Here is a 27,609-nt window from a genome sequence, read left to right on the forward strand (position 1 = left end):
CAAAATCGCTTAGGCGGTTACAGCGCCAAATAAGAAGAAGAAGAAATCTTCTCTGATTTAATATATACTATTTTATTGGTTGGTCAGCATTGTTATTGATTTCAACTTCTAGTTTTTCTTAGTGTATTAGAATATTTGTTTGTCAGCTCCAATAACGCCAGCCGAGCGTGAAACATATTAGCATAAACTGACCATTTGCGCCGCTTTACTAGCCACTCATTCAGAACGCCAATACGAGAAATGTTGCATAGCCGCTTAAGTACATAGTACATACAGACATGCATACATAAATTCATATTCATATGAACTACAAGAGGAACAGCAGGTCAAAAACAACAAGCGCTGAGTAACAACAATGTAAAGCAGCAATACTAACAAAGCAAAACAAGCCACTGGCTAACTAAGTAAACTTGACTAAAAGCTGTCGCTGACCGACTAACTAACCAAGCGAACTGCATGACTAACCAAGTAGCTAAGTGAACGATCAAACGAAAGAACGATGAAAAGAACGCGCAACAAAGAAAGAGCCCCCAACAATCCACAGAGACTTTCTTCAAAGCATTCGCTTATTGTGCGCATGTGTATGGAGTGTTCTTGCTGCCGATGGGCAACAGAAGGGAAGGCATTAGCACGCTTGTCCGAAGTATCACGAAGCGACATTGAAGGTGGACAATATTCATAATGAAGATAATGATCATGACGATGATGACGAAGATGAAGGTGAGGATAAAATTCAAAGCCACGGCCAAGGCAACTGGCTCGATCGTACATGCAGCAAGTGCCGAATTCCTATGTGGGAAACGCAAAGGAGGTGGCGAATAGAAGTGCGCTGTGGGTTGATGAGGCGGCTAGTTAAATGGCTAGCCGGCGACGCATGCCTCTAAGCAGTCCTTTGGTTAGTTTATTGCACTGATTGGCTGCTACATTTGAAGATCAATTACAAAACAATGCGTGCGGGTTAGGCGATCGTCGCCAACAGCGGCATCACCATCGTTGTCGTCATCGTCATCGCCATTGCCATTGCCAACATCACAAACCAAACAGAGCGACAGTGGCAGCAACAACATTGTATGCAGACATCGACAGCGACCGCGACCGCGGCCACGGCCATGGCTACGACGCTATCGAACACCAAACCCCACATTCAGTATATTTTAAGACTTTCGCGCGAAATGTTGTGCCGGTGATAGCAGCTGAAGCTCAAACAAAAATTTAAAACAGAAACTAAAAAAAAACCGCAGCGAAGTGACAACTGAGTGTGCGCGACAAGCGCGGCGTGCGGCAAAAGGGAGTGCGTATTTTGAATGCGATTTTTAAAGAAGACGTGATTAAAATAAAAAGCTGATTTGTTACGTCAAATGAGTAAATGTTACACGCAGCTGAGACACTTTCAGAAGTGTGCGTGGCTTACAAATTTAAAACTGTTTTGGGATTTTAAATGATTAAAAAAAAACAGTAAACTACGCTAATGGAACAAGTTTTAAAAGTACAAAAAACGTACGAAAGTAGAACAGAAAGTTATCTAATTCTAAAATAACAACAAAACAATTTTTGTGTGCATTGAACTATAACTAAATATGATTTACTTTTATCTCTTTCGTTTATCTGTCCTAAATTTGAGACTAACTTTTTCGATATTTTTTTCTCACTTAGTAAAATGGGGTTAATGAAAATTCAAATTTTTAGTTTTGGTACTCGGAAAATATTAGAAACCTTCTACATACTTAGAGTGTATGTATGTAGATATGCGTTACTGCCGCGTCGTCTTTTAGTCGCTTGATTTGTAAGTGCATTGCAACGTGTGATTTATGGCACATAATACACAGTAAAGCCATAATCTATAAATGGCTTTGTTTGGTAACAAAGGTAGTTTCAATAGTAACAACAGTGTGCTAACGAGGAGTGCCTAATAGCTGAGGGTAAACACGAAGTTCTAACGGTGAATATGGTGTATTTACTGGCTCAATTGATGTTAATGGCTTAACAAAGAAGATATAATGAATATTTAAGACGAGCAAATTAATCATGAGCATATAATTGCAGTTGAAGAAAGATAGCCGAATGCATACTTTTAAGAGTAGCACTGGGAATTGTTACACAGGCTATCTACATACATATCTGCTAAATGAATCATAAAAGTTTCATGAGACATTCCACGCGACATGAATTTACTGATTACCAAGACCGTCAGTAGCCCAGCCAGGCCCCGGTACATGTTGCGTTCATGGGCCCCCTTCAAAAATTAACTCGATTCAGTGAAGCAGCAGAAACTCCGACGCAATAAATCTCACAGAATGCAGCTGCCTTTTGTCTGAGGTCTCTTTCCGTCAGCTCCTGATACTTCCACAAAAAAACTAAATTTAGTTGTAAGGTCCTTTATGGTCTCGAAACGCGTTTTTTCGTTGCCAATCAAGCAGTCCATGAGGATGTAGAAAAATCTCTTCTTGAATTTAGTTCCAGAATCGAATGAAGGTTCTTCTTCATGTGAATCGTCAAACTTTCGCTCCCTTATTTTGCGTATTTTCTCTGCGAACAAATCTGCAATGCCTACACTCCCAGCTAAAACCATATATTCTTAAACTATTGACGGCCATTGATCCCTGCACTCTTTCAATTCATCAATCAGGCTCCGTATGGTCTCTTTTTCCATGTTACGGTGGCATTTCCCGCTTGCAGAATGCGATTCCGTTGGTTGATTCCCGTCAAAACTTTGAGCCAAATGGAGGCCAGGAGAATACACTCGCATACCTGCATATACTATTAAATATCCTTCAGGTGCGTTATTGTTTCTGGAGACAAATAATGAACTTGGGGACGGTTCTTATTTGTTTGAGATTCCTTCACCTTCCCCAAATGTTCATGCAATAGAGGATCATAATTACCGATCAATTCCAAAAGGCGAAAAAACTTTCCAAATAAATTTGTCATGACTGGGTGCAGTTTGGCTTCTTATCGTATCTGCTTAGGTGAAAGTGTTGCTCATCGCTCATGATGATTTTTTTTTTCTGAAAAATCGGCAACAACCTTTAGATTAAATAGTTTACGCGTTGTTCAACTGAGTATCACGCCATGACTAAGTAGGCTAAAGCTCATAGTACCAATTGTCAAATAATTGCTGTCAAAGATCTGAATCACCCTTTATGAAATTGCACAGATGATGTGATTTTCTTGCGATGTTCTAGTTTTAATCTGGGATATCAAATCAGTACCGAAAGTTTAGTCGACATGAGCAGCTTCCTTTTGCATTGTGTTGTTCCCCCAATATTTGCTCTTAATCTGTCTAGTGAAGGCACTGCCCTTGCGCCTGTTACCGCGCCGCGCTTATATCCACTGTAAATTTCAATCTGGGGTCGATTTTTCCTACAGACAGTTCGAGATTTTGTACTTCTAGCCATTCTTGGCTCTTTTTATGGCCTTGTCGTGTCTCAATGACGCGAGTTTATCCCAAGACAACGAATACTTTTGAAAAGCTAAAAAATATGAGCGAGAAAATATGAATGTATATCCTATCACAAAATAACAGAAAAAAAATCTTTTAAATGAGTGCTTGTATTCGAGATTGTCAAAATGATGTCTGAATCAACGTAAATTAACAACGCGAATAACAGTTGAAAAACTAAAACTTAAGTGGACCTATTTAACTACAATTCTGTTATCAAAAAAAAAAACACTAAAAATTCAAGTCAGATTTTTCAGTCATCAAATCGTGAAAAATAATAATTTTTTTTCATTTATTTTGGAACGAATTTTCGTCATCCCTTGTCAAGTTTGGTTTGCAGACAAACCGGTTTCACCAACACACAATTTTTTTTTTATTCAAAAATTAATAGCAGAAACTTTTTTATACATACATAATAGGGTCTTTAAAATGTCAACATCATGAGGCACCGCATTATTTAGTTCTACATAGGTACAAAATAAAGACATCCACGAAAAATTCAATATTAACAAGTAAGGAAGTCTAAGTTCGGGCGGAGCCGAACATTAAATACCCGGCGCAAGTATTAAATATATGTTTTTTCACCTGTCCAAAACCTACCGCTAGATGGTCAGCCGACTAAATTAGCGTCCTTCAATTTCGAAATATTGCAGTTTCAAGCATTTCTGAAATTTACCGTTATATGAAAAGCGGCCGTAATTTTAGTCCGATTTCAATAATTTTCAACGTTTTGCTTATATGTGGCAAGCACAATAACCACATCGAGTTTGGTACAAATTGGTAGAATGGTTACTGATTTACATATATGTGATCATAAGTGGGCGGTGCCACGCCCATTTTCCAAAATTTTACCATAAACGTATTTTTTGGTAAAGAATTGTTGCTAGCATCAATTTTAAATAAATTAGCTTTAATATTTACTGATTTATCGAAGATTTTGTATTTTTCTAAATTATCGTTATATGGGATGTGGGCGTGGTTATTGTCCGACTTTTAAAATTTTCGGCCATTTAGTATGCTGTATCAAGACCAACAACTGTGCCAAGTTTGGAAGAAATTGGTGCAGCGGTTACCAAGATATACACATGTAACCATAAGTGGGCGTGGCTACGCCCATTTTCCAAAAATTTACAATATTCTTATTTTTCGTCTAAAAATTATTGTAAACATCAATTTTGAGTGAATTATCTTCAGTAGTTACTAAAATATCGCAGTTTTCGTATTTCTGGAAATTACCGTTATATGGGAAGTGGGCGTGGTTACAGTCCGATTTCGCCCATTTTCAATACCAACCTACCTTGGATTGGGTGAAACCTACATACCAAATTTCGTTGAGATAACTCAATGTTTGCTCGAGTTATCGTGTACACGGACGGACGGACAGACGGACAGACGGACGGACAGACAGACATGGCTTAATCGATTTCTTTTTTCATCCTGGTCATTTTTGTATACATTTGTCTATATCTATCTCGATTCGTTTTGGCTGTTACAAACAACCGTTATGTGAACAAAATTAATATACCCTTGTGCACAAGTGCGCTCGGGTATAAAAAATTTAGGGGTTGCTACTAGGGTATGGAAAAATTTAATTTTTTTTAGATCCCAAAAATTCGACCAGCTATAACTCAGCGAGTTTATGAATTTATGTGAATAAGGTTCAATAATACGTGAAATTTATCAGATTTCAAGTAAAAATTTGTATTTTTTTATTTAAAAAAAAAACTTTTTTCACAACCCGGTAGAAACCCCCAAAACTTTTTTTTTAATTTTGAAGCTTTCGTGGATGTCTTTATTATCTACGTAGAAATTTTTTTCTCTTAAAAAAAATTGGAAACAAAAAATAAATAAATAAATTGTAAAAACAAATATTTTTAAAGCAAGCTTTCGGATTAACTCATCTTTAGTATGGGATTGTCATCGGGTTCTGAGCCAACTGTGAAGTTTCAAGTCTCTAGGTCATCGGGAAGTTGGTCAAAAATGTATTGCAAGATTTGCCCCTAACAAACATACATAAATACATACATACATACAGAGCAAATTAAATAAAAGCTTGTAAAAATATCAGCCGTATTCTAACAAAGTCACAAACCCTTCTACTGCGCCTCAAAGTTTGCTGCTGCAACAAATATGCCGCTAAAACAAAAAAATTTAAGTTTTTGTGTATTTTTCTAGCACTTAAAATCTAGTTTTCGTTGCACATTTTGCGAAGTACTAGAAATCACAACAGTGTGAGCTAAGTTTTGTGACTCTGTTAGAATTTAAAAAAAAATCAAAAAAACATGTATTCAAAATAATTTTTTGTATCTACTTAACAACAAAAAACTGCGTTTTTAGTTTTTATCTCTGGCGTCAGGATATTTTTTAACGGACTTTGAAATATCAAAGATATGATTAATTCAAAAAATTATTTGAAAATTGGGTTTTAATTACATAATTTTAGTTTTTTAAGCCAATAAAGTTGGAAGGGCAAAATTCTGGGTCATGTGTATATTATGCCTTCGCATATAAAATTTTTCAAAAATATATATGTATTGCCAATTCTCAAGGATATTCAATGATAAAATTTTAAAAGGACATTTTCAATACCCATTTGTCCTTATGCAAAATTTTATGTTCTTGAATTTTAAGAATTTTCTCTTGTATTCGATACCCATATTGTTATTCTACAACTTACTGATTGTTTTTAATATAAATAAAATATCCTGACGTAAGAGAGTAAAACTAAAAATGCAAATTTACTATTTTTGGTCCCTACTTTCGTGAATATGTATATTTTATGGCGTGTAAATGTTAATGCAATTAAGGAACCGTAAGATTAAAGTCTCGTCTCTGCAGCCATCAACTTGAGGATAAAATTAAAATTTGATTACGAGCATATTTAAAATCAAATATTAAAACCGGAAATTTGATCGTACCCCGCTTGCGAAAATAAATAAATAAAAGAATACATAAGAAAAGGTTGCATAAAAAAATTAAAGATTAAAAAAATTTTTTATTTACTATATAAATCAGAATCAGTAAGAAGTCAACTGCATCGTGAACAAAGCACTCTGAGCGCCGTGAAGTGCATCCGAATTAACAGTTAATCGCATGTCTTGCCACAATTAGTGGCATTCAACAGAAGCAGAACGGTAGTGCAATCAAGAGCACCGTTTTGATTGCAATATAAAAGCAACAGACAAAAATAAAAATAAAAATCTAATAAAATATAAAGAAACTTGAACCTGAAGTTGTTAATAAAGTCACATTCGCAGCAACAACAACCACAACAAACAATTAATATTGCAACATTATTCGCAACAAGCACAGCTATCAAGAGCAGCTGCTGCAGCAGCACTGACAACAACACAGTACAAATTTTGTGCATTTAAACTCAACTAAACACTTCTAATTGCATAATCATTAATAAATAGCTTAACGTGCCACTGCGTGCGCGTGCGTGCGTGTGTGAGTGCGCCCGCTTGTGTGTGTGTGCGTGTGTGTTTCCCTCTTTCACTGCAGCAATATCGCATGTTGCACATAACAAAATGTTAAAAATGTTCCACTTACGTCAGTTGCAATTTATTCTAATAATAATTTCCTGCGTACTGTTGAGCGTTACGCCAACAAAAGCAGCAACAACAGCAGCAAAGACAACAAATGCTACAAAGGGAGCAACAGACACAGCAGCAGCAACGGGAGCGGAGTCAATAACAGCAAAAAAAGGCAAGGCATCAATATTCGCTGATGTTGTAACAGCGGGCGCGCCCACTGTCGTCTCATCCATCGTAATTCCGGGAAAATATCATGCCTACACACAACACTTGCCGCAATCAACATACAAAAAGGTGCATGTGTCAGCAACGGCAACGGCAACTCATCATCATCACCATCAGCTGAAGCAACAGCAGCAGCAGCAACAAAACCAACAGCAACGACAACAGCGTGTGGACGTTGTCAAACCTGTCGCACTTGCCAGCGCTAAACTCAAATCCATCAGAAATTGGTTTGGCATCTTTAATCGGAACAACGCACAGGCGACGGCGCATGACACAACGACGACAACGTGCAATTGCAGGTATGTACATTTGTATGTATGTCTATTAACATAAATAAACGAAGTCATGTATAGAGTGATTCAATAAGACCGCAGATGTTAGCAATAGGGCCATTGTTCCATTGTGTGGCAAGAGGCACCGTCCTGTTGTCTCAGTAAATCAGGCCATAAAAAGTTGTTTATCAAGTCGTCATAACGTCCGTTCACCGTAACGCCGTTACCGACATCATTTTCGAAGAAGAACGATCCAATGACTCTGCCAGCCCAAAAACTACACAAAACAATGACTCTTTGTCTGTGCATAGTTTTTTCTTGCAGTAGCTACAGCTTCCACTCTTTAAATCACCGGTTATGGATGGAATATTACCAGTCATGCTTCAGAAAGCTTCTGAGATGGTAATTCCAGTCCTAGAAGCAATATTTAGGGGGTAGCTAATACTGAACTGCGTTCCGTTAAGCTGGAGGAAGATTAAAGTAATTTTTATTCCTAAAGCAGGGAGACGGGGTAATGAGAATACTAAGTATTTCCGACCAATAACACGAATGTCCATTGTACTCAAGACATTTGAGAGGCTATTGGATCTTCACATTAAGGACAAAACGTCCCATTTATCATACTCTCAACATGCATACTTGAAAAGGAAGTCAACGGAGACTGCCCTACATGAAGTGGTACGTAGAATTGAGTTCGCTTCATTATAAACAATTTACAGTAGTCATCGAGGGGGCCTTTAATAATGTCATTGTAGATTCCATTCATCAGACACTTATGGAAATAGGGATCGATTACAGCGTCCAGACTTGGACAGTGTCTCTGCTAAGGAATAGAGTAATACACGCCGAATTTAGGTAGGTACCAAAGCAGGGCCGTAAATGCACCCTACAGGGAGGAGTGCTATCACCGTCTCATGATCGTGAACAAACTGCTGGTAAAGCTAGACTCTCAGACTCGGCTCCGCACTAAATCTGTCCGACGCGGGGACAGGACAGGATTACCCGGCAGTTTTGGGTGTCCTACAACCCACTTAAAACCAAAGCTATCTTAGGAATCAGAAAAAAAGATATTTAAAAATTTACTGCAGTGTGCCCAGGGCACTGGTCCGTTGGCGTGCATGCCGAATGGATAGGACTGCCCTTCAATAGGTTCTATCGCAGTTGCTGAGAGACACTCAAACACTTCCTGTGCGAGTGTCCAGCCCTCGCAAGAATGAGGCCAAAGAAACTTGGCAAACCATTCCGGGAGAATATTTCAGAGTGCAGCTGACTTTCTCGGTATGACGTACTGAAATTTATTAAAGCCGCCAAATGATTGTAGGTTGTTGCATGAGTAGTGGAATCAAAATGACAAACTTGCTAATGGTTTGTCACAAGGGTGACAGTCCACTTAAACCAACCAACCAACCAGGTACAGTTTTGCTAGTTAGCGTATCCTTTTAGGTGAAAATGTGTCTCATCGTTCACGATAATTAATTTTTTATTTTTTTTTGTGAAGAATCGGGATCAACGTTTGGGTCACTTTTACTTGTTGTTCAACTGAGTATCGCTCCATGACTAAGTTTGCCATAGCCTGTAGGTACCAATTGTCTGGAACAAAATATTGACATATCACAAATAATTGCTGTCAAAGATCTGCATCACCCTATAAGTATTAGATAATATTTATGCGCACATGTTTGCGAACATACTCGTTGTTAATATATGCCACAAATCGACTTATCTCCTTAGCCCCACTAAAGTGGCAAGTCATGCTGCTCTTCGGTGTGCATTGCGTGTTGGCTTACAGGAAGTCTGGATTTGTGTGTATTTGCAATTTTATTCAATGGTGTTGCATATTTTTATATCGTCATCACCATGATCTTATCCTCATCATCGTCATCATCATCCTCACCGCCAGCAAGCGCAAACAACTTCGTCATCTTTGTCATCTTTGAGTGCAGCGTACTGTTGCACACGCAATATAACTGTTCAGCACTCGTCTGAACGGCAATACCCGACTTCAAATGCCAATACAAATATATGCACATATACTTAGTTATTTATTTATTAGTTAAGCAAACACATTCGACTTGTTTGTTCAAAGGAAGTTATTTCTTGCACAGTTCAGTTTCTTAATGATGTCTGCCAAGAATTTTTTAATTACATTTGTGCATTAGGGTGGTCCTTAAAATCGAATGAACGATTTTTTTCAGTCTCACCCTCTCAATACAACGTTCACAAATATCACATATAAATTTTGGTGCCGGTTAAGGCGTGTCGCACAGAGGGCAGATTTCAGTTTTTTCTCGATATCTCGGCAGCCAGACCCTATCTCAGAATTTGGTTGAAGAACGCCCTATTTTAGAATTTGATTCAAAAACGTCATATCTCAGCATATTTTCAATGTGTTTTCGTTTGGGTTAGGCCGTTTTTGAACCGAATTCTGAGGTAGGGAGTTTTTCAATAAAATTCTGAAATAGGACGTTCTTCGATCAAATTCTGAAGTAGGGCGTTCTTGAGAAGTTTCCTGAGATAGGGAGCTTTCGGACTGGCTGCTGAGATAGGTCGATCTTTCACTCAGCCATCGATATAGTGCTTATCATAACTTTACGACACTCACACAATGACAAGATTTTACCACTTATCTTAATATTTTTGAATTTCAATTATTTGTTTATAAAAATTAAGTATATATTTTTTAACAAAAAACATATGATCCAAGTTTTAATCTTTGTGCAAAATTTAAAAAGAATTCAACAATCTCTCGTAAAAATTTCGATATTGGAGCATGCAGTCCAAAGTGCAAGTTTAAAGTCGCTCGGAATTATCATTAATTTTTGGAAACTTTTTTGTTAAAGGTGTTGCTCATTTTCGGCACGCAAAAAAACCATCGAAAATGCTTTGTATGAAATGACTGACATGACTGTTTTGAAATTTCTAGTTTGGGGTCACATATTTTAACCGAAATTTTACTTTTTCGAGCTCTGGGGGGAGGTCGATCGCCCGTCCCCTGTATCCGCCACTGAGTAGCATCGACGTAGGGTTGAGGCTTAGGAAAGTGAAAATTTGCTTCCTACATTCAAGGACCACTCTAATGTACATACATACACATAGATTGTATGTATATAAAATATTATAAATATAAACAAGATTTATTCCCATCGCATTACTGAAATTTTGAGCTATCCTGCTTCGACTGGGTTTCCGCTATCTAGCGCATGGGAGAATAGACTGGTAAAGAAGTTTATATTGAATAGTTGCTCTGCCTTGCCTTGCTGAGGCAGAATATTGTCGCAAAATTAGGTTACATTAAGTGAAGTATATTTCCTGGCATTCTAACACTGTGAGTACTTTAGCTATTGTTTCCACTGGGCCTTTTTTATATGGTACAGTACTAATGTAATGTGTTCGCCAGATTCGTTTATGTGTTTTTGAGGACCTCTGCAAGTTTCGTAGACTTAAGAGAACGCGATATTCTGAAGGTTTCGAATTTCTTATAATTTTTTTAGTAGTCAAGTAGGCTCTGGAAACACCACTTTGTCTCGAGAGCCATAGCAGATCGGCAATATACTGCCGAAAATATTATAAGGATCTCCGACTTCCCTCAATTGATAATAGAAGACGACATATCCTGTACCTGTTGCGTCAGTAAAGTGAACTTTGAAGTTGAAGAATGACATCCGTTGATACGTTAAATTAGTTTAGATTATTGTGGTTGCACTTTGGCAATGATCAAAGATGTTAGTCAGGGAAATCTCTGAGCTGGTTAGAAAATGCGATCCCAGCTGCTTATAACCCTGTTCAAAAAACGGAAGGTAGTCTAGGAGGAAGTGTTGGCATTATTCCACGTTGTCGTCCTTCATGCAGATGCGACAATCGGGACGCGGTGTGTGTGACGTAATATGAGTAACCTGACTGCGTGATTTCCAATCGGACATTGTCCTTACAATAAACCCACTAGAATATAGTGCCCATGGAAATCCCTAAATCCCAACCGGTCCACCCTCGGGCTAAAAAGTCCCGGCATTAACACATTAACACATTACCTCGTTATCGCTCTGCGCTGCCTCAGTTAACACACGAGAAGTCCACAAGTAGTCAAGACGACTTCCAATTCTTCACTTCTCACATCTGGCCCGCTCATCAGCCATACAATTTACTGCAATATCACTATGGTTTGGCACACATACAAATAAGTATTTCGCTACCAGTCTCCCCTACTAGTTTCGAGGGCACCGTAAGCATATCCAGGGCTCTGATTGTCTGAACAGGAACCATTCGACTGCTTCCTTAATAGCAGCAACCTCTGCTTAGAAAACACTAAATGAATCTGGAAACCCAAATTTTAGGTTTATATGGAGTTCTCTGGAAAAAACCTCTACATCGCCTTTTCCGTCAATATTTGACACATCCGTGTCAAAAGTTTCCCAATGCCTATTTCTTACCACTGCCTCCGTCTAATCTTGCTCATTAATTGGCGCCGGACTAGACACGCAGTGATCCGTGTCATCAGGGAGGAAGTCGAAAGAATATTACAGTGTTAAATTAGATCCCTAGTCAGTTAAAGAAGTGGTTCCCCTAAACCTGACTGAAACCCTTACTAAAGCCGGCCTACCTGCGCTGTAGGCAGGCGCTATTTTAAACAAGACATTAAGGGCCAAGGTGCCCCTGATTCCAATGAGAGTAGCCCGTTGCACACGCTCTAGCTTTCTGACTAGTGTAGTATCTCCACTGCATTCCACCAGACGTGGATACCATAAAACATAATGGTCTTAACTGTAACTTGATAGGTTGCATCACCTTCGAACGCCCGATGCTCTTCTATGTACATACATATAAGAATTCCAGTCATACTAGGTTTATTATTCTCTGCACACGAACGATAGATAATAGAAAAAATATTTTTCACAATTTTCTGGCCCTACCGGATGGGTGGTAGCAAGGGTTGCCAACCGTACTATAACATATAATATTGTACTATTTAATTTATTTTGCGTCTGCGTACTATATACTGTTGGAAAAAATATAGTATGCAAAAATACTATATTTCTTCAATTATAAATATATATATAATTCAGTCATTTGTAAGAAAGAAATGTTTTAAAATGAATGACATTTATACCGAAATATCAATATTAAAATAAATATACTGTAAAACAAAGGGTCCACAGATATAAAATGGCAACTTTTCTAAAAATACTTAGAAAGATTTACCAAATTTACTTAAAATTATTTCGCTTATGCTCTCTATTCCTGCAACTTCGGCATTCACAGAAAGAGTTTTTTCTGTTAAGATTTTGAAATGGTGAGATGAGAGAAATAAAACGAATATCTCACTAATAAAAAATTAACTTTTGATTTATATTAATTTAAATATTGATAGCGATAAAGCTATCAAAGAAATATATTTGTTATAGAGGAAATGTATAAAAAAGAAAAAATATGTACACTTAAAAGGAATTTTTAATTTTTCTTAAAAAAAAATACTATACATATTTGAAGTGTACTATAGTTTCTCAGATTTTTTTGAAAAAGTACTATAAATTTCTTAGAAAATGTTGGCAACCCTAGTGGTAGCGCACACGGCCCTACACTTTACTACGCCAGCTGGCTAAAGCCATCAAATGAACGATGTTCCTGGACATTTCTGTAACATCTTGGCTCTTATTTTATGACATGCGTAAACAACTAAAGAATTTATAGCATACTATAGAAATACTTCCTGAAATTCTTTAGGTTTTAGCAGTTTCACCGTTGCACAGTTGCATTTTTCTTGGCTGTGCTATGTTTACCAGCTAAAAAGAGCAATTTATGTGCTGTACAATATTTACACAACATGTGCCGAGATAAAAACTAATTTTTCCAACTCACGTTCGCCATGCTGAGCTAAATTTCTACTTCCTACTTGTGCTCGTCGGCGCCGAAGAAAAAGCGCATACAATTGCATTAGAATGACAATCGGCTAAGCAAATATGTAGTCTCCGCTGTTAGCAACAATAAGTGAAGCTTTGTACTTTTTCTGCACAAATAGCCGCGGGGTGCATTCCGAGTACATTGTGCAATGTTGCGTAAGTGGCACTTAAAGCGACGGACACGCTTTATGTTACAAGTTGCATGTTACATACATATGTATGTATGTACATACTAGATGCCTCCAGGCTGTGCCATATTCTTTCTTTTATTGACAACACGTCACCAAAGTTACTTGCAACGCACGCATGTCGCTTTAGCGTTTTTATTTATGCTTGAATGTTTTAACAATACAAGAGACTCATTATTGTGGTTTTTTTTGCTGACGCAGCGTCTTCTAGTTTCAATTCTTTTAACCATAATCGATTGCAGCGCTTACTTCGATTTATGAATATTTTCAATCTGTTGGAGTATCGCGTAAGCAATTGAATTTGTAGTTTAATTTACTGTTTTTGTTGTTGCTCTCACATTTAGCTCTTTTTGACGTGATTTATGTACATATGTACATATTTTGAGTATTTTATTCTTGATTATGAGTCAAGTACTTAGGCTTGATCCTGGATAGTAAGCTATCGTGGAAGCCTTACATTGACGAAAGGGTAAAAAAAGCGCCGGTTGCCTTGCACTGCTGTAGGGGAGCTATATATAAAATACGAGGTCTCTCCCCTAAAATAATTCATTAGCTCTATAAAACCAGATTTAAGCCCTTGTCTGGTGGAACTCACTAGAAAAGGCTAAACTTGTAAAACAACGAGCGTTTACAGCGGATCTCCCAATCGGAATTAGTAGAGCATTAGGAACCACACACACCTACACTGGCGCTTCACGTCATGTTGAACACAGCGCCTGCGGATATTACAGACAGAATTGTCCCAGCACGAACTGCTATTAGGCTCAGGGGTGGTAACACTCTGGAGTTCTGGAGCGCTTTGACTTCGTCCTCGTTTCTCGTTATTCTCTCAAGAGACTAGGTAGGGCGGGGTTACTCGAAGAAGGGAGTGGTAAACTTCTTCACGGACGGATCAAAACTTGGAGACAGGGTTGGCGGAGGTTTCTTCTGCCGGAAACTCTTCACCAGTACTATGTTCAGGCTTCCGAACTCCTGCAGTGTCTTTAAGGTGGAAATAGCTGTCATCAAAGAAGTGGTCGACTCACTGCCAAAGGGTGTGATGGTGCACTCGAAATCGGTAAAGGAATGTCTGACCTCTCTATCAATCGCTTCGGGTTTCTTCTTAGTAAGCCTAGCTTTGGTGCCGTATCACAGTGAAATCGCGGGAAACTGCGTTGCTGATGAACTGGCGTTGGAAAGGCACCCTTAATATGTTATCCCCAGATAAGAAGCAAGTAGGGGCGCCTATTTCCTCCTGCGGTACACTCTTAAATCAGAATTAAGCAACTTATAACAAAATCGACAGTAACATCAAACAAAATATCGATAACAAAACCGATAAAAATATCGATAACAAAATCGATGAAAAATTCGATAGCAAAATCGACAATAATATTGATAACAAAATCAACTAGAAAATCGACAAAAATATCGACAACAAAATCGGTAAAAAATATCAATAACCAAATCTATTAAAAAGTCAATAACAAAATCGATTAAACTATCGATGACAAAACCGATAACAAAGTCGATAAATAATCGATAACAAAATCGATGAATAATCGATAACAAAATCGATCAATAGTCGAAACAAACTCGAAGAAAATCGATAAAAAATTGATAAAAATATTGATAACAAAATCGATAAAGATATCTATAAAAAAATCGATAAAAAGTCAATAGCAAAATCGATAAATAATCGATAACAAAAATCGATAAAAATATCAATAACAAAACCGATAACCAAATCGATAAATAATCAATAACAAAACTGATAAATAATCGATAACAAAACCGATAAAAATATCTATTATTATATCGATGAGTCCCGAGAATGCCGAAAATTTCTAAAATCCCAAAATAGTTCCCAGATTGAGTCTCTGTGTCTCTATCTATATCCGCTTCCCTACAACTACCTTTATTTTAATCTTTCTTCTTCTATCGTTATCTTTACTTTTATCGGTATCCTCATCCGCATCTTTTTCTTTATATTTATCTTTGTTTTTACTTTTATGTAGTAGTACCCGTAAAAATATGGAAAATTAAGTACATACCCATGGCGAAATTATACCAGGTAGCGAGAAAAAATATTTTACACTAGCTGATTTGAAAATTCACTTGAAAAAATTTCTATAAGATAGGTGAATGTCAAGAAAACTATGAAAATAAAGCGCGAAAGCTGTTTTATTACTACACCTGGTATAATTTCACCATGGTACCTACCATGATACAAAAATTAAAGATAAAACCGCTGAGAAGCAGCCTGAACATTTTTGAAGTTTGCTAACATAACAAAAATGTTTTCAATTTTGTCACTTTCAGTCTCAAATAAAAGAAAAATTGAATATTTTCATCCATGATAAAAACATTACAAGGTAAATTCATTCTCTCAATTCGTCAGCCATGATTTTTTTTCTGCCGTTTGCAAGCATTTTAATATCATATACATACAATTGAACGTTTCATTAAGCATATCGCTTTGTACTAGAGCTGGAGAAACATCGATGGAAACATAGATGCATCGATGTTTAATATGAGCTGCCGACATGGACGTTTTTTTTCAGGGACGGTAATCATTATGAGTAAAATAATTTAAATCAGCATTTAATTATTATTTTATGATTTTTATTTTTTCGCTCAAAAATAATATTTATGATTGAGTCTTATTTTTTCGCTCAATGGAAATAATTATCATTTGATTTTTATTTTTTCGCTCACAAACAATGATTATTTTATGATTTTTATATTTTGGCTCCACTTAAATAAAATGATTATTTATAAAATTTAATAGGCCACAAAGACACAACATTCGGAAATTTTGACCAGAAAATTTTGGGACTTATTCCTTTTATTAAGGGCGCCGCTACCTCTGAAAAGGCTACATCGGAAATCACGCTGGTATAGCTTTTGAGTTTTTCGAATGATCATTACTTATTCGTAAGTGCAAAAATAAAACTCAATAATAATTATTATCTTTGAGCGAAAAAATAAAAATCATAAAGTAATCATTATTTTTGGTCGAAAAATAAAAATCTAATAACGATAATTTCCTTGAGCGAAAAAATAAAAATCATATATAATTTTTTTTTTAGTCTATTGATTAAACTGGAAAAATAAAAATCATTGTAAATTAGTTAAAATTGTTTTACGACGATTACAACTTTTTGATTTTTTTGGTTAAGGTTTAAAAAATTTATGATTATTTTCCGTCCCTAGTTTTTTTCTCAACATCGATGTTTTTGCAAATGGCAACTCCACACTTATTTTGCGCGTAAAAAGCTAAAATGAAGCAATTTCATTCTCTCAAGCATTTTCCATTATATTATATTAATTTATATTATTGAGCCCTTGAAGGGACAAAAGCGTTATACATAACTTGATATATTCAAATTAATTCATATTTAAGTCAGGAAAAATCTTGATAATATATAAAAGACTGTAAAATTGTACCTCATTTATACATAAGTATTTTTTGATATCGAACCCTTGAAGGGAAAAAAGCATTATAATTTATTATATTCAAGTTAAAAATAGAAAAAAACTAAACTCTATATTGTTATAAATATTTTTTATTTAATAAAATTTATTCCCAAGCGAAAATTTACAGAGAGAAAGGCTAAATAGCCAAATTCTCAAATTTTGAAAAAAAACATCGATGTTGCCAAACAACACAATTAAAAAAATTCTGTAAGGTTTCACCTAAATTACAAACCTTTTAATTAGAATCTAAAAAAATTGATTTTAGTACAATAAAGTGCAAGATTGAAATTGCTAAAAATTGCGTTGAGTTTTGGCAATTTTTTTTCCTTGACAGTGTAAAGCAGTTCCTTCCATATCAAGATTTTTTGGAACATATTTTGAAAGATTTCTGCAACCCTGCGGAGTGCTGCCAGCTTTCACATCACATCACGATGTACCGAACAAATGTGGCACGTTCCAGAAACGGCTACTTTGTATTTGCCGATTTTGACAATTCTCAAGTAAAAGTAAACAACGCTTTCGAAACTTTAGATGCACTAAAATGTGCTAATACTTTCACAAATCTCGCCGTTTTTTAACATTTTCGCTATTAATTCTTTTTATAAATCACATATTTTGCAATTTAACACAATAAAACCACGTTTACTTTCGAAAAATTCATCATTGAGAAAATTTACTATTTTACACTTTATTTAATCCTCCCATTCGGCTTTGTTGTTAGTGTTTAATGTTGAGCAATTTTTGCTCTTAAAACTAAGAAAATTATGTCGAGCAAAAATAAAACTACTCAAAAACGCGAATATGTGGTAGATTTCAGACCTTGTGTGGTAGATGTGGTAGATTCTCAAAAAAGTGGCAGATCTACCGCAATGTGGTAGAGGTCCGCTCACTGCTGGTAAACCAGTGATGCTAAGAGAGAGCTTTTACTCCGCCCGTGTGTATATAAAATCTACAGAGAGCGGGCGCTGTTTTGAGCATCACTGTGGTAAACTCAGTATATGAAAGTGTTATGAAATATACATATGCCCTAAATCTGTCTCGCCTTCGCGTGAGAAGGCTTTCAAATATTTCTATGCAGGGGGCGCACAGCGACGACCAGATAAAGCTTTACCTCTAAGTCCAGGTATAAATAAACTTTGGGCAACTTTAAAAAGCGCATACCGTGGGATATGTTTTGGTCGTAACTGATTTAGATGTTATATGTGCGCAAATTTTTTATGAATTTGGAGCAATGAGGGTCAGAGCGAGCTTTTACGCGGTTCCGCGACAAAATGTATACAAATTTAAAAACGTTATTAAGGCGGTGATCATCACGGTTTTATTTAGGTATACGAACGCAATCAAAGTAAAAGATTTTTCTGGTCCCGATGGTTAAGAGAAGCTTTAACCTGCTTTCCTAAATACTAGGATGCTGAAGTTAGTGTTTTTTTTTTAAATACTGCTTAATAAAAAACTTTTGTAAAAAACGTACTTATTGATTTGTATTTGCAACGCAAAAATCTAAGTATTTTTGTTAAAATTATTTTTAAAGTTCTGATTGAATAAAAATTTACTCCAAAATTTACATATATGTACTTTAAAAACAGACAAAAGAAATATTCTCATTTAAACACAAAAAAATGTGAACAATGAAAACAAAAATGCATAAATAAAATTTAAAATTTACTCAGCTGTCTGTTGCTTACATTTTGTCATGTGAAAACCAAGCCAAGCCATTGAACGTATGTACATATCGTCGGTGACTCTGCAAAACGGTCTGTGTCAATTAGTACTCTTTGCCTTTAGATGGTATGTTAGCTGCATTGAAATGCATCTGCAGATCGTTACAGCTCATAAAATAATTACAAAACTGTCTCCGTTTCCCTGAGATGAACGATCAACAGAAGCGATCAGAAACAGGTGACAGATCATTTAAGCGCCTGAAGTAAAAATTGACATAGAACGTTTTACAGTATCATGGAAGATATGTATTTCTTTACTTCTCACACAATGTACCTTCTTAAATGGGCATAAACACGTTTTCCTATGCATATTTTATATAAATTCAAAATCAATGAAAAAAGGAACAGTCCAGCGCCTTCGTCTTGGTCTGCAGGCTGTATCGGATATACAGCCGGTAAATTTAAACGTAGAATACGTGGTATGGTTAAGAGCATATCCAAGTCAACTAAGAAAAAAATATCGATACCAAAAAAACAAAAGCGATAACAATATCGATAGCAAAATCGATAAAAGCATCGGTAACAAAACCGATAAATATATTGATAACAAAGTCGATCACAAAATCGATAGCAAAATCGATAATAATATCCATAGCAAAATCGATGACAATATCGATCATGATATCGGTAAGTACCGAAAATTTCGATAGCAAAATTAGTAACAATATCGATAACAAAATCGATAAAGTATATATATATAAGTCCCGAGGATCCCGAAAATCTCTAAAATGCCGAAATAGTTCCCAGATTGAGTCTCTATGCGTCTATCTATATTATTTTCTCTACAACTACCATTATTTTAATCTTTCTTCCCCTATCTTCATCTATACTTTTATCGGTATCCTCATTCTCATCATTTTCTTTATATTTATCTTTGTTTTTATTTTTATGTTTATCATATTGTTCATATACATATTCCCCTTCACCTTTGCCCTTATATAAGTAAAGTGTTTAAATTTACCTTGGTCTTCATTTTTGCCTTTATCTTTACGCAACTTTGTTTTTGTTTTTATTTTTACCTTTGCCTTTATCCTTTTCTTTATCTATGTACGTACTCACCTTTACTTTTATTCTTGGATTGGTCTTTTTCTAAGTGTTGTTTCACTTCAAAAAGTTTTCGCGTACCAGTTTAGTTAGACCTATACTAGAATACGGATCTATTGTTTGGAATCCCCGCTACCAAGTTCATTCAGAAAGGATTGAATCAATTCAAAAACAATTCTTGCTTTTTGGATTGCGTAATTTTAACTGGGATTCAGATTACAATCTCCCCCCTTACACAAGTCATCTAAAGCTCATAAATTTGCCTACACTCGCAAGTCGTAGAGAAATGCTGGGTATAATATTTATCGTAAAATTAATGACAGGCTTGATTAATAGCCCGGCCCTCCTGGCTGAGGTAAATTTTAATGTTCCTTCTCGAGTGTCAAGACACTTTCGACCTCTATTTTTAACGCCATGCAAAACTAATTTTGAACTAAACGAATCATTCCGTGGTTTATGTCAAGATTTTAACTGTAATTCTAGCACGTTTGACGTATCGGACTCGATTTTTACTATAAAGAAAACTATTATTTCTACTCTCAATAATTGAAATACTATCTTAGCATATCCAATCAGCTGATGAATTTGATTCTGTAGCTGAATAGTTTTAGATCTCGACACTTAACAAGCTCCTGTTTCCACTACTCGGCACCAAAAAACTAAAAAATAAAAAAAAAGGACCCGTACGTCATGCGGACTGCGCCCCTTGTGTCGGTTGGGCGGGAATGGAGGGTAAAAAGCCGTTGGGATTAATTAATTAATTAATTATGCATACATGGGTTCATACATATATGTACATATATAATATGTATAGACATACATAGATTACTAAAAAATAGAAACAGATCCACATTAATTCTAATCAACATATGTACGTATGTATGTATGCTACGACTATGTTGTAAATATTGCGCCATCTGTTTACCAAAAGCCGGAATATGTACTTACGCACACATACATACTTTTTGTCTCCTTCCCTCACTTCCAACGCATGCACGTGTTTGCAGAACGATGACGAAGTGATTTTGTATGGGAAATCATTTATACCAATATATTTGAATCAAATAAACATACTTAGAAGATATCAACCAATACTTATCATATACCAAACGAAAGGAAAACTCTTGAATTTTAGACTAAAGAAAACCGAAACAAAATCGTCCGAGTGGTTTTCGAGCATTTTGGTAATAAAAAAAAAAAAATCCAATTTTTTCATCAAGTTTTTGTCTTAAAATGTTCAATATTTGTTCAGTTTATATAAGATCTGTACATGATAATATTTCCATTGCTCCAAAGAATCTATATCCCGAAAATTAAAGTTATATCTGCAAATCATAAGCTGCTGGAGCACTTTAAAGGAGCAAACTTGACCCCAAAATAAGCCAATGTTTACCGTTATTTTGACGACAGAAACCGAATTGGTTACTTAAAAAAATTAATCTGTCGATAGGTGTGGAATTTTATCTTTGAAACGCCACTCTTTTCTTTGAAATCTGCTCATTACTTCTCGTGCAGTAAGCGTTTTCGTGAAGCTCTAAAAATTACAACTTCAACATTTCAGCATAGCCTCCGTATCGAAACGTAAGACGTATTCTACGTCAAAACTAAACAAAGGTCAAATGTTTATCACCAGACTTTTTTCCATTTAACAAAATGCTTAAGAGTGCTCGATTTTGCTGCTCTTTTATAATTCCATTTATCTGTAGTTTTCGTTTGAGAAGCTAAGCCATAAGATCACTTTAAATTTTAAACCTGTTTCGAAAAGTTCTCAAACTCGTTAAATTGTTATTAATTTATGCAAAGCAAAGAAAGTGTAAGAACTGCAGAACTAGCAAGCAGCGCGCTATACTGGCTCAGCTGAAGTCAGAAGCTGCAAATAAATAAATAAAATCAATTGTGAAGGTACGATACGTACATAATACATATGTACTACATACATATGTACCAGGGCCGGCCGCAGGATTTCTTTTTAGGGGGCTTTTATTTAGGTACATATGTTAAAGCTGTTTTTGATAAATCGTTTGTGCTGATTACGAATCATTGACATAAAGCTTCCATCAGCTCTAGATTTTGAAAAAACGAAGTCAAAGTGTAAAAAATGGCATTTTTTGCAATATTTTAGAAGCTCTAGCAAAGAAACAAAACGAGGTCTTATACTTAATACCCTCTAACTACAATATTCACAAAAACTACTTTGTGATGTTAGCACCGATCTGGGACCTATACGACAATTACAATTCCACGATTCGTAACTCACTCTTTAAGTAATTCGCAAAGTAATTCGTGAATTACTCTGTTTCCACGACACATTCATAATTCGTTTCGCAGCTCTACTAATTGTTCTTAGCAATAATTCGCAATAATTCGTGTTTGTTTTTTATTATTTTGTTTTGGTTGTCAAATTTCGATATATTTCCGATAAATATTGGAGAAAGCGCCGTTTCGTTCGTCATTCGCATGGTAATTCGGTCTGAATTACCTACAAATGAGGTAATTCGCTCTCAAATTTTTGTATTGCGAATTACGTAATTCGTAGGGTGATTACCCCGCATTGCAATTTAATAGTAAATTCTTCTGTCAAGCATTATACAAGGTCAGCATTAATATCACCGATGACAGTGCAGATAGAGAATATTGAATATAAGCCCTCGAAAAGGTTCCTGGCTTAAATTAAAGCTAGAACTCTCGACTACTATGTCTGAAAAGAGATCTTAAATACTTGAGATCTTAAAATATTTTTTTGGCATTATTATCTTAAACTAAATGATGGAAATTTGTATTCATATTTTCCTCCAACAGGGGGGGTTTAAACCCAGAACCCCCAAGCCGGGCCTGATATGTACACATAATCAAGGGGCGCTAATTGGCTTGTTTGTAGCAAGACGCGATGTAGTTTCAGTTAAAATGCCAGCAGCAATAATAACAAAGCGGCGGTAAAAACCTTTCCTATCTACAAAATCGACTAACTCCATGCACGGTAATGAAAACCACGAATAACTTAACTACTTTAAATTCACTTTCTGCCTATTCTGAAAAATCTCTCAAGTGTTGTTAACGAAAATATGCATATAAAACACACTCTTTGTTTTAATATACTCGTACTATAAGTAGTTATACATATGTATGTATTATGTAGGATGGTCCAAAAAAAAGTAAAGTAGATTTCCATGTATTTTATATGGGGGAAAAAAACAACTTTCCGCAGAAATGGTATAGAAATCTCGAAAATCTATATTTTTCGATCGGGAAAATCTAGTTGTTTTTTTCCCATATAATATACAAGGAAAACTTTGGGCGACCTCTAAATATGTTTTGATTTCAAAATAAAAATAGGTGTATATTTTTTCGGTATAGAACAATCCTAGGGGGTGAGAGAATAAAAATTCCGACTTTACTTGTTCACATACATTTCCGGACCACCCTTATGTAATGGCTGTATACCATAGATATGTAGTTGCTGTAAAATCATGTTCAAATGTAGGCTACAAACATATAGCAGCACGCGTCAGCTACTCTGGCTTTTGGCCTCTGGCAAGGTTTAGCCGCCGATTTCACACTTAAGTGCGCGTATAAATGCCTTTGTGGGCATAAATATGACACTTGTCGGGTTTGTTTTTGATGCGTGCCGCGCACATAAGTACATGCATTATTAGTCACATAATTTTGTAGAACAAGTGCTTTTCGGTAATTATTTAATTTTTTTTACATTCTTTAATCGGTTATTTATGTGCTATTAAATGAATTTTTATTGTTCACTTAAGATTTGTAGAAATTGAGAGAAATTTTTAATTAAGCATCTAGAGAAAATGTTCATAGCTGGAGATACTATGCAATTATTAGGGAAATTTTCATCTTCAATAACTCTAGTCGACAGTTGGTCGGAATATTTTATAACTTCTCAGTGGAATTGGTAAAGAGTGGTGGTGGGCATCAGCTTGCACGCGGGCAAAGCTCTTTCAATCTTTCTATACTAACTGGGCAATTCAAGCAACTGTCTTTCAACTCACCACAGTCTTTCGTAAGACAATTGTCAATACTGGCAACTGTATTGAAAGTTCTTTACTGTCTAAAGCTAATTGAAAGATCTGCTAACGAGGAGGTATTAGCGTTATGCTGTTCGCCTTTTAGCATTTTTTTTTTTATTAAATTAAATTGAAAAATATATACCTTTTTCTTTTTAAAACAATAAAAACTAATACATAAAACAAAATTAATTTTAAAAAATAAATATATAAAATGAAAATAAAGTAAAGACAAATAAAATATTTTTAAAACTTGAGATACAAAAAAAAATATTATTTTTTAATAATAAAATCTAAAATTTAGATTGGAAAAGGAAAAAAAATAAGTCAAAATAGGAAGAAAATAGTACTTAAAATTTTATTAAATAAAAAAAAACATTATTTTTAAAACAAAATCTAAAAAATAAAAGAACATTACATTTAAATAAGAATTGAAAATAAAATTAAAAAACAATAAAATAAATTAAACGAAGTTAAAAAAATACCAAACGATTTCTTATTTCTATGGAACTATCATTTGAATGAATTTGACTGGTGGAATATTGAAAATAACTCTATTTTATCATTGTGCAGTCGAATACGAATTTTAGCCAAAACACGTAATTTTCAATAAAGATGTTTTTGCGTTGTAAAATATCGATTATGCGCTTTCTTTTTCAATAGATACTAGGTTTATGTAATCTTCATAGAAATATTAAAAAATATTTAAATTTGTGACTGGTGGGACACGCCCTTGTGACTGCTGTAAAGTAATTATGTATGAAATAAAAGTTTCCATAGACAAAAATTACAACGTCTTTTTATTTTTTTAATATTTTCCAATAGATTAATGAAATGTTGTAATTTAAAAAGAGGTTACATGACAGTACGGGGAATTTCATCGAAACTCGGGAAATTTCGCGGTGGTCATCGGTGAGAGAGATAAAATGAGTTGGCATCCCTGGGATACCGCAGTGGTTTGGTGAGTTTGGTTTGGTGGTTGAAGAGAGTCAAAACACTCTTTGACCAGCTTGGATGTGATCATATTTACAGAGCGGAGCTCCGCTGTATACTTAGCTGTCTAAAAAGACAAAATAAAAATTACTTTTTGAACAAAAAATTACTTTTTGAACAAAAATATTAAGCGGAGTCCATTTCAACAGCGACTCTGGAGCTGCTGCTGAAAAGTTTCTCATTGATCCTGTGACCGAGAGCAAGGGCAACCTATGGAGATGGAAGCAACAATCGGGCAGACGATCATGGTCACTTTATGGTCTCATCGTCTCTACTAGCCCGCAAGCGGCTTTACAAATAATTTTGTTCCAACTCAGCCTTTTATCAGAGGTGATACCGAGATGATTGGACCAGAGTCTAATCTATAATCCAGAGATACCAAATATGCACCCCCGATTAGCCTTGTAGAAGGACAAACTGGGAGCTGAGAGGATATGAGCTGCAGTCTTTCAAAACTGAACCCAATTGGGGTCCCAAAAAGAACACTGGGTACAGGCCGTTATGATTATATTACAGCAAGACAGACTTTCTGAGAAGGTATACGTCTTGAAACTGTCCGAGAGAAGCCTATAAATTTATACCTCCACCAGAAGGTAGGCGGATATTGTGAAAACACCCCTAATAGAAAAAATTACTTCTTTTACTTTAAGCTTCATATTTGGCTAATTTGTTAGCCTCAGGAGCTCTTTGGGATAAATTGTTCTTTATAAATTACTAATATGTAGCTTTAGCTAGTTTTTATATCTGCAACGATTCATTTAAATTTTCAGCAGCTCAATTTTTTAATCTCGTTCATTTCTCTCTACTCTCTTCTTTCAGATGCGGCGAGCGCAACGATGAATCGCGTATCGTGGGCGGCCAGACAGCCGGCGTCAGCGAATACCCATGGATGGCACGGCTCAGCTACTTCAATCGCTTCTACTGTGGCGGCACGCTGATCAACGATCGCTACGTACTCACCGCTGCGCATTGCGTCAAAGGTTTCATGTGGTTCATGATAAAAGTAACATTTGGTGAACACGATCGCTGCAATGACAAGGAACGACCCGAAACACGTTTTGTGTTACGCGCCTTCAGTCAGAAATTCAGCTTCTCCAATTTCGATAATGATATCGCTTTGTTGCGCCTCAATGATCGTGTGCCCATCACAAGTTTCATACGACCAATCTGCTTGCCACGCGCTTTTGAACGCAATGATCTGTTCATTGGCACCAAAGGCATGGCGACCGGTTGGGGTACGCTGAAGGAGGATGGCAAACCGTCTTGTTTGCTGCAGGAGGTAGAAGTTCCAGTGTTGGATAATGAACACTGTGTAGCGCAAACGAATTACACACAAAAGATGATTACTAAGAATATGATGTGCGCCGGCTATCCGGGCGTGGGTGAGCGTGACTCCTGCCAAGGCGATTCGGGTGGGCCGCTGGTGCGCATGCGCCCCGATGATAAGCGTTTCGAACAGATTGGTATAGTATCGTGGGGCAATGGTTGCGCTAGACCCAACTATCCGGGCGTTTATACGCGCGTTACGAAGTACTTGGACTGGATAATGGAGAACTCGAATGATGGCTGCTTCTGCGATGAAGACGATTGATGGGTAGTTGACGGAAGAAGGTTTGGAGGGTTGAAGATGTTAGTAGAACTGAATGATGTGAAATATTTTAATCGGATCGTTTTCTTTTTTTAAGTAGGGGGTTGCGAAATACATACGTAAATATGATCCTGCAAGTTTTTAATTTGGTTTATCCAAACCAAGCAAGAGCATAAATACACTGAAGTGGATTATTTTGTATTTTTTTCTTAAATAAAATTTTGCATTTTTTATATGAAATGTGCAGCACTAAATTAAATAAACATGTATGTAGCGAGAATTAATATAATAAAGTAATAATAATCGTTGGCAATGATTGAGAGAGAGAGAGAGAGTCAAGTTAGTTGGTTATTAAAAACTATGATTAATACGTTAGAGATAAAAAAATTTTATACTGGGTACTGGCTTTCCTAAAATGCCGCTGTTAATTGCAGTGAAATATCGACGCGCCAATAATGATTTGTGGCATGCTAAGAAAAGGCAACTATAAATTAGGTGTGCTTTTTTTCTTTTGGATTCTGTTTGCATCCCGGGATTACATATTTTCCAAAAATTCCGGGATTTTCGGGATTTGTAATTTGCAATGGTGGCAATAATATAATGCTTTATGTTGACAAGTTTTCGCTATATTTCTTTTGTTTATTTAATAGAAAGAACAGATAAAATTTTTTGGTGCATAAGGTATTGAAAATGTCCTTAAGAATTTTATCCTTGAATATCCTTTAAATTTTGCAATATTTATTTTGAAAAAATTATATGTTAAGAACTAATATAAACTCGATAACGTCCTCGAATATAGTCCTTCTAACTTTATTAGCTTAAAAAAATAAAATTGATTAAACGGGCATTTCAATACCTGTTCGTCCGTGGTGAACCCAAAAAATTTTAATTTTTTTAAATCCTAAAGAAGTTTCTCTTTCAGTTGGTACCAATTTTTATTCTACATAACACTGAATTTTTTAAATAATTTTTTAGAATTTATCATATCGTTGAAATTACAAAGTTCTAATAAAAAAATTCTAAAACTAAAAACGCAGTTTTACTATATTTGGCCCATAGTGTCGTGAGTATATTGATTGCTTGGTGTGTTTTGAAATTTTTTTTGTTTCAAACTGTTTCAATCTGTTTACTCAGAATTTTTAGAAAAATTTTAGGTACGTAATTTTATAGGTATAGCCCATTAAATTACAGGAGGATAAAGTGTAAGTTGCAAGTGACTAAAAGTAAC

General features: G+C 35.6%; 2 protein-coding genes across 2 annotated transcripts in view; one reads left to right on the forward strand and one right to left on the reverse strand.

Annotated features, from left to right (window-relative positions):
• Nucleotides 1-27,609, reverse strand: part of LOC118740187 — a 43,492-nt gene that overhangs the window by 9,278 nt on the left and 6,605 nt on the right. The window lies entirely within an intron of this gene.
• LOC118739379 (venom protease-like) lies at nucleotides 6,829-27,022 on the forward strand. The gene is made up of 2 exons (XM_036470656.1): nucleotides 6,829-7,499; nucleotides 25,613-27,022. The coding sequence occupies exons 1-2, from the start codon at nucleotides 6,970-6,972 to the stop codon at nucleotides 26,382-26,384; spliced, it is 1,302 nt and encodes a 433-aa protein (XP_036326549.1). The 5' UTR covers nucleotides 6,829-6,969; the 3' UTR covers nucleotides 26,385-27,022.

The sequence above is a fragment of the Rhagoletis pomonella genome, unplaced genomic scaffold (assembly GCF_013731165.1).
Source record: "Rhagoletis pomonella isolate Grant_MI unplaced genomic scaffold, Rhpom_1.0 Rhpom_scaffold_00005, whole genome shotgun sequence".
Lineage (NCBI taxonomy): Eukaryota > Metazoa > Arthropoda > Insecta > Diptera > Tephritidae > Rhagoletis > Rhagoletis pomonella.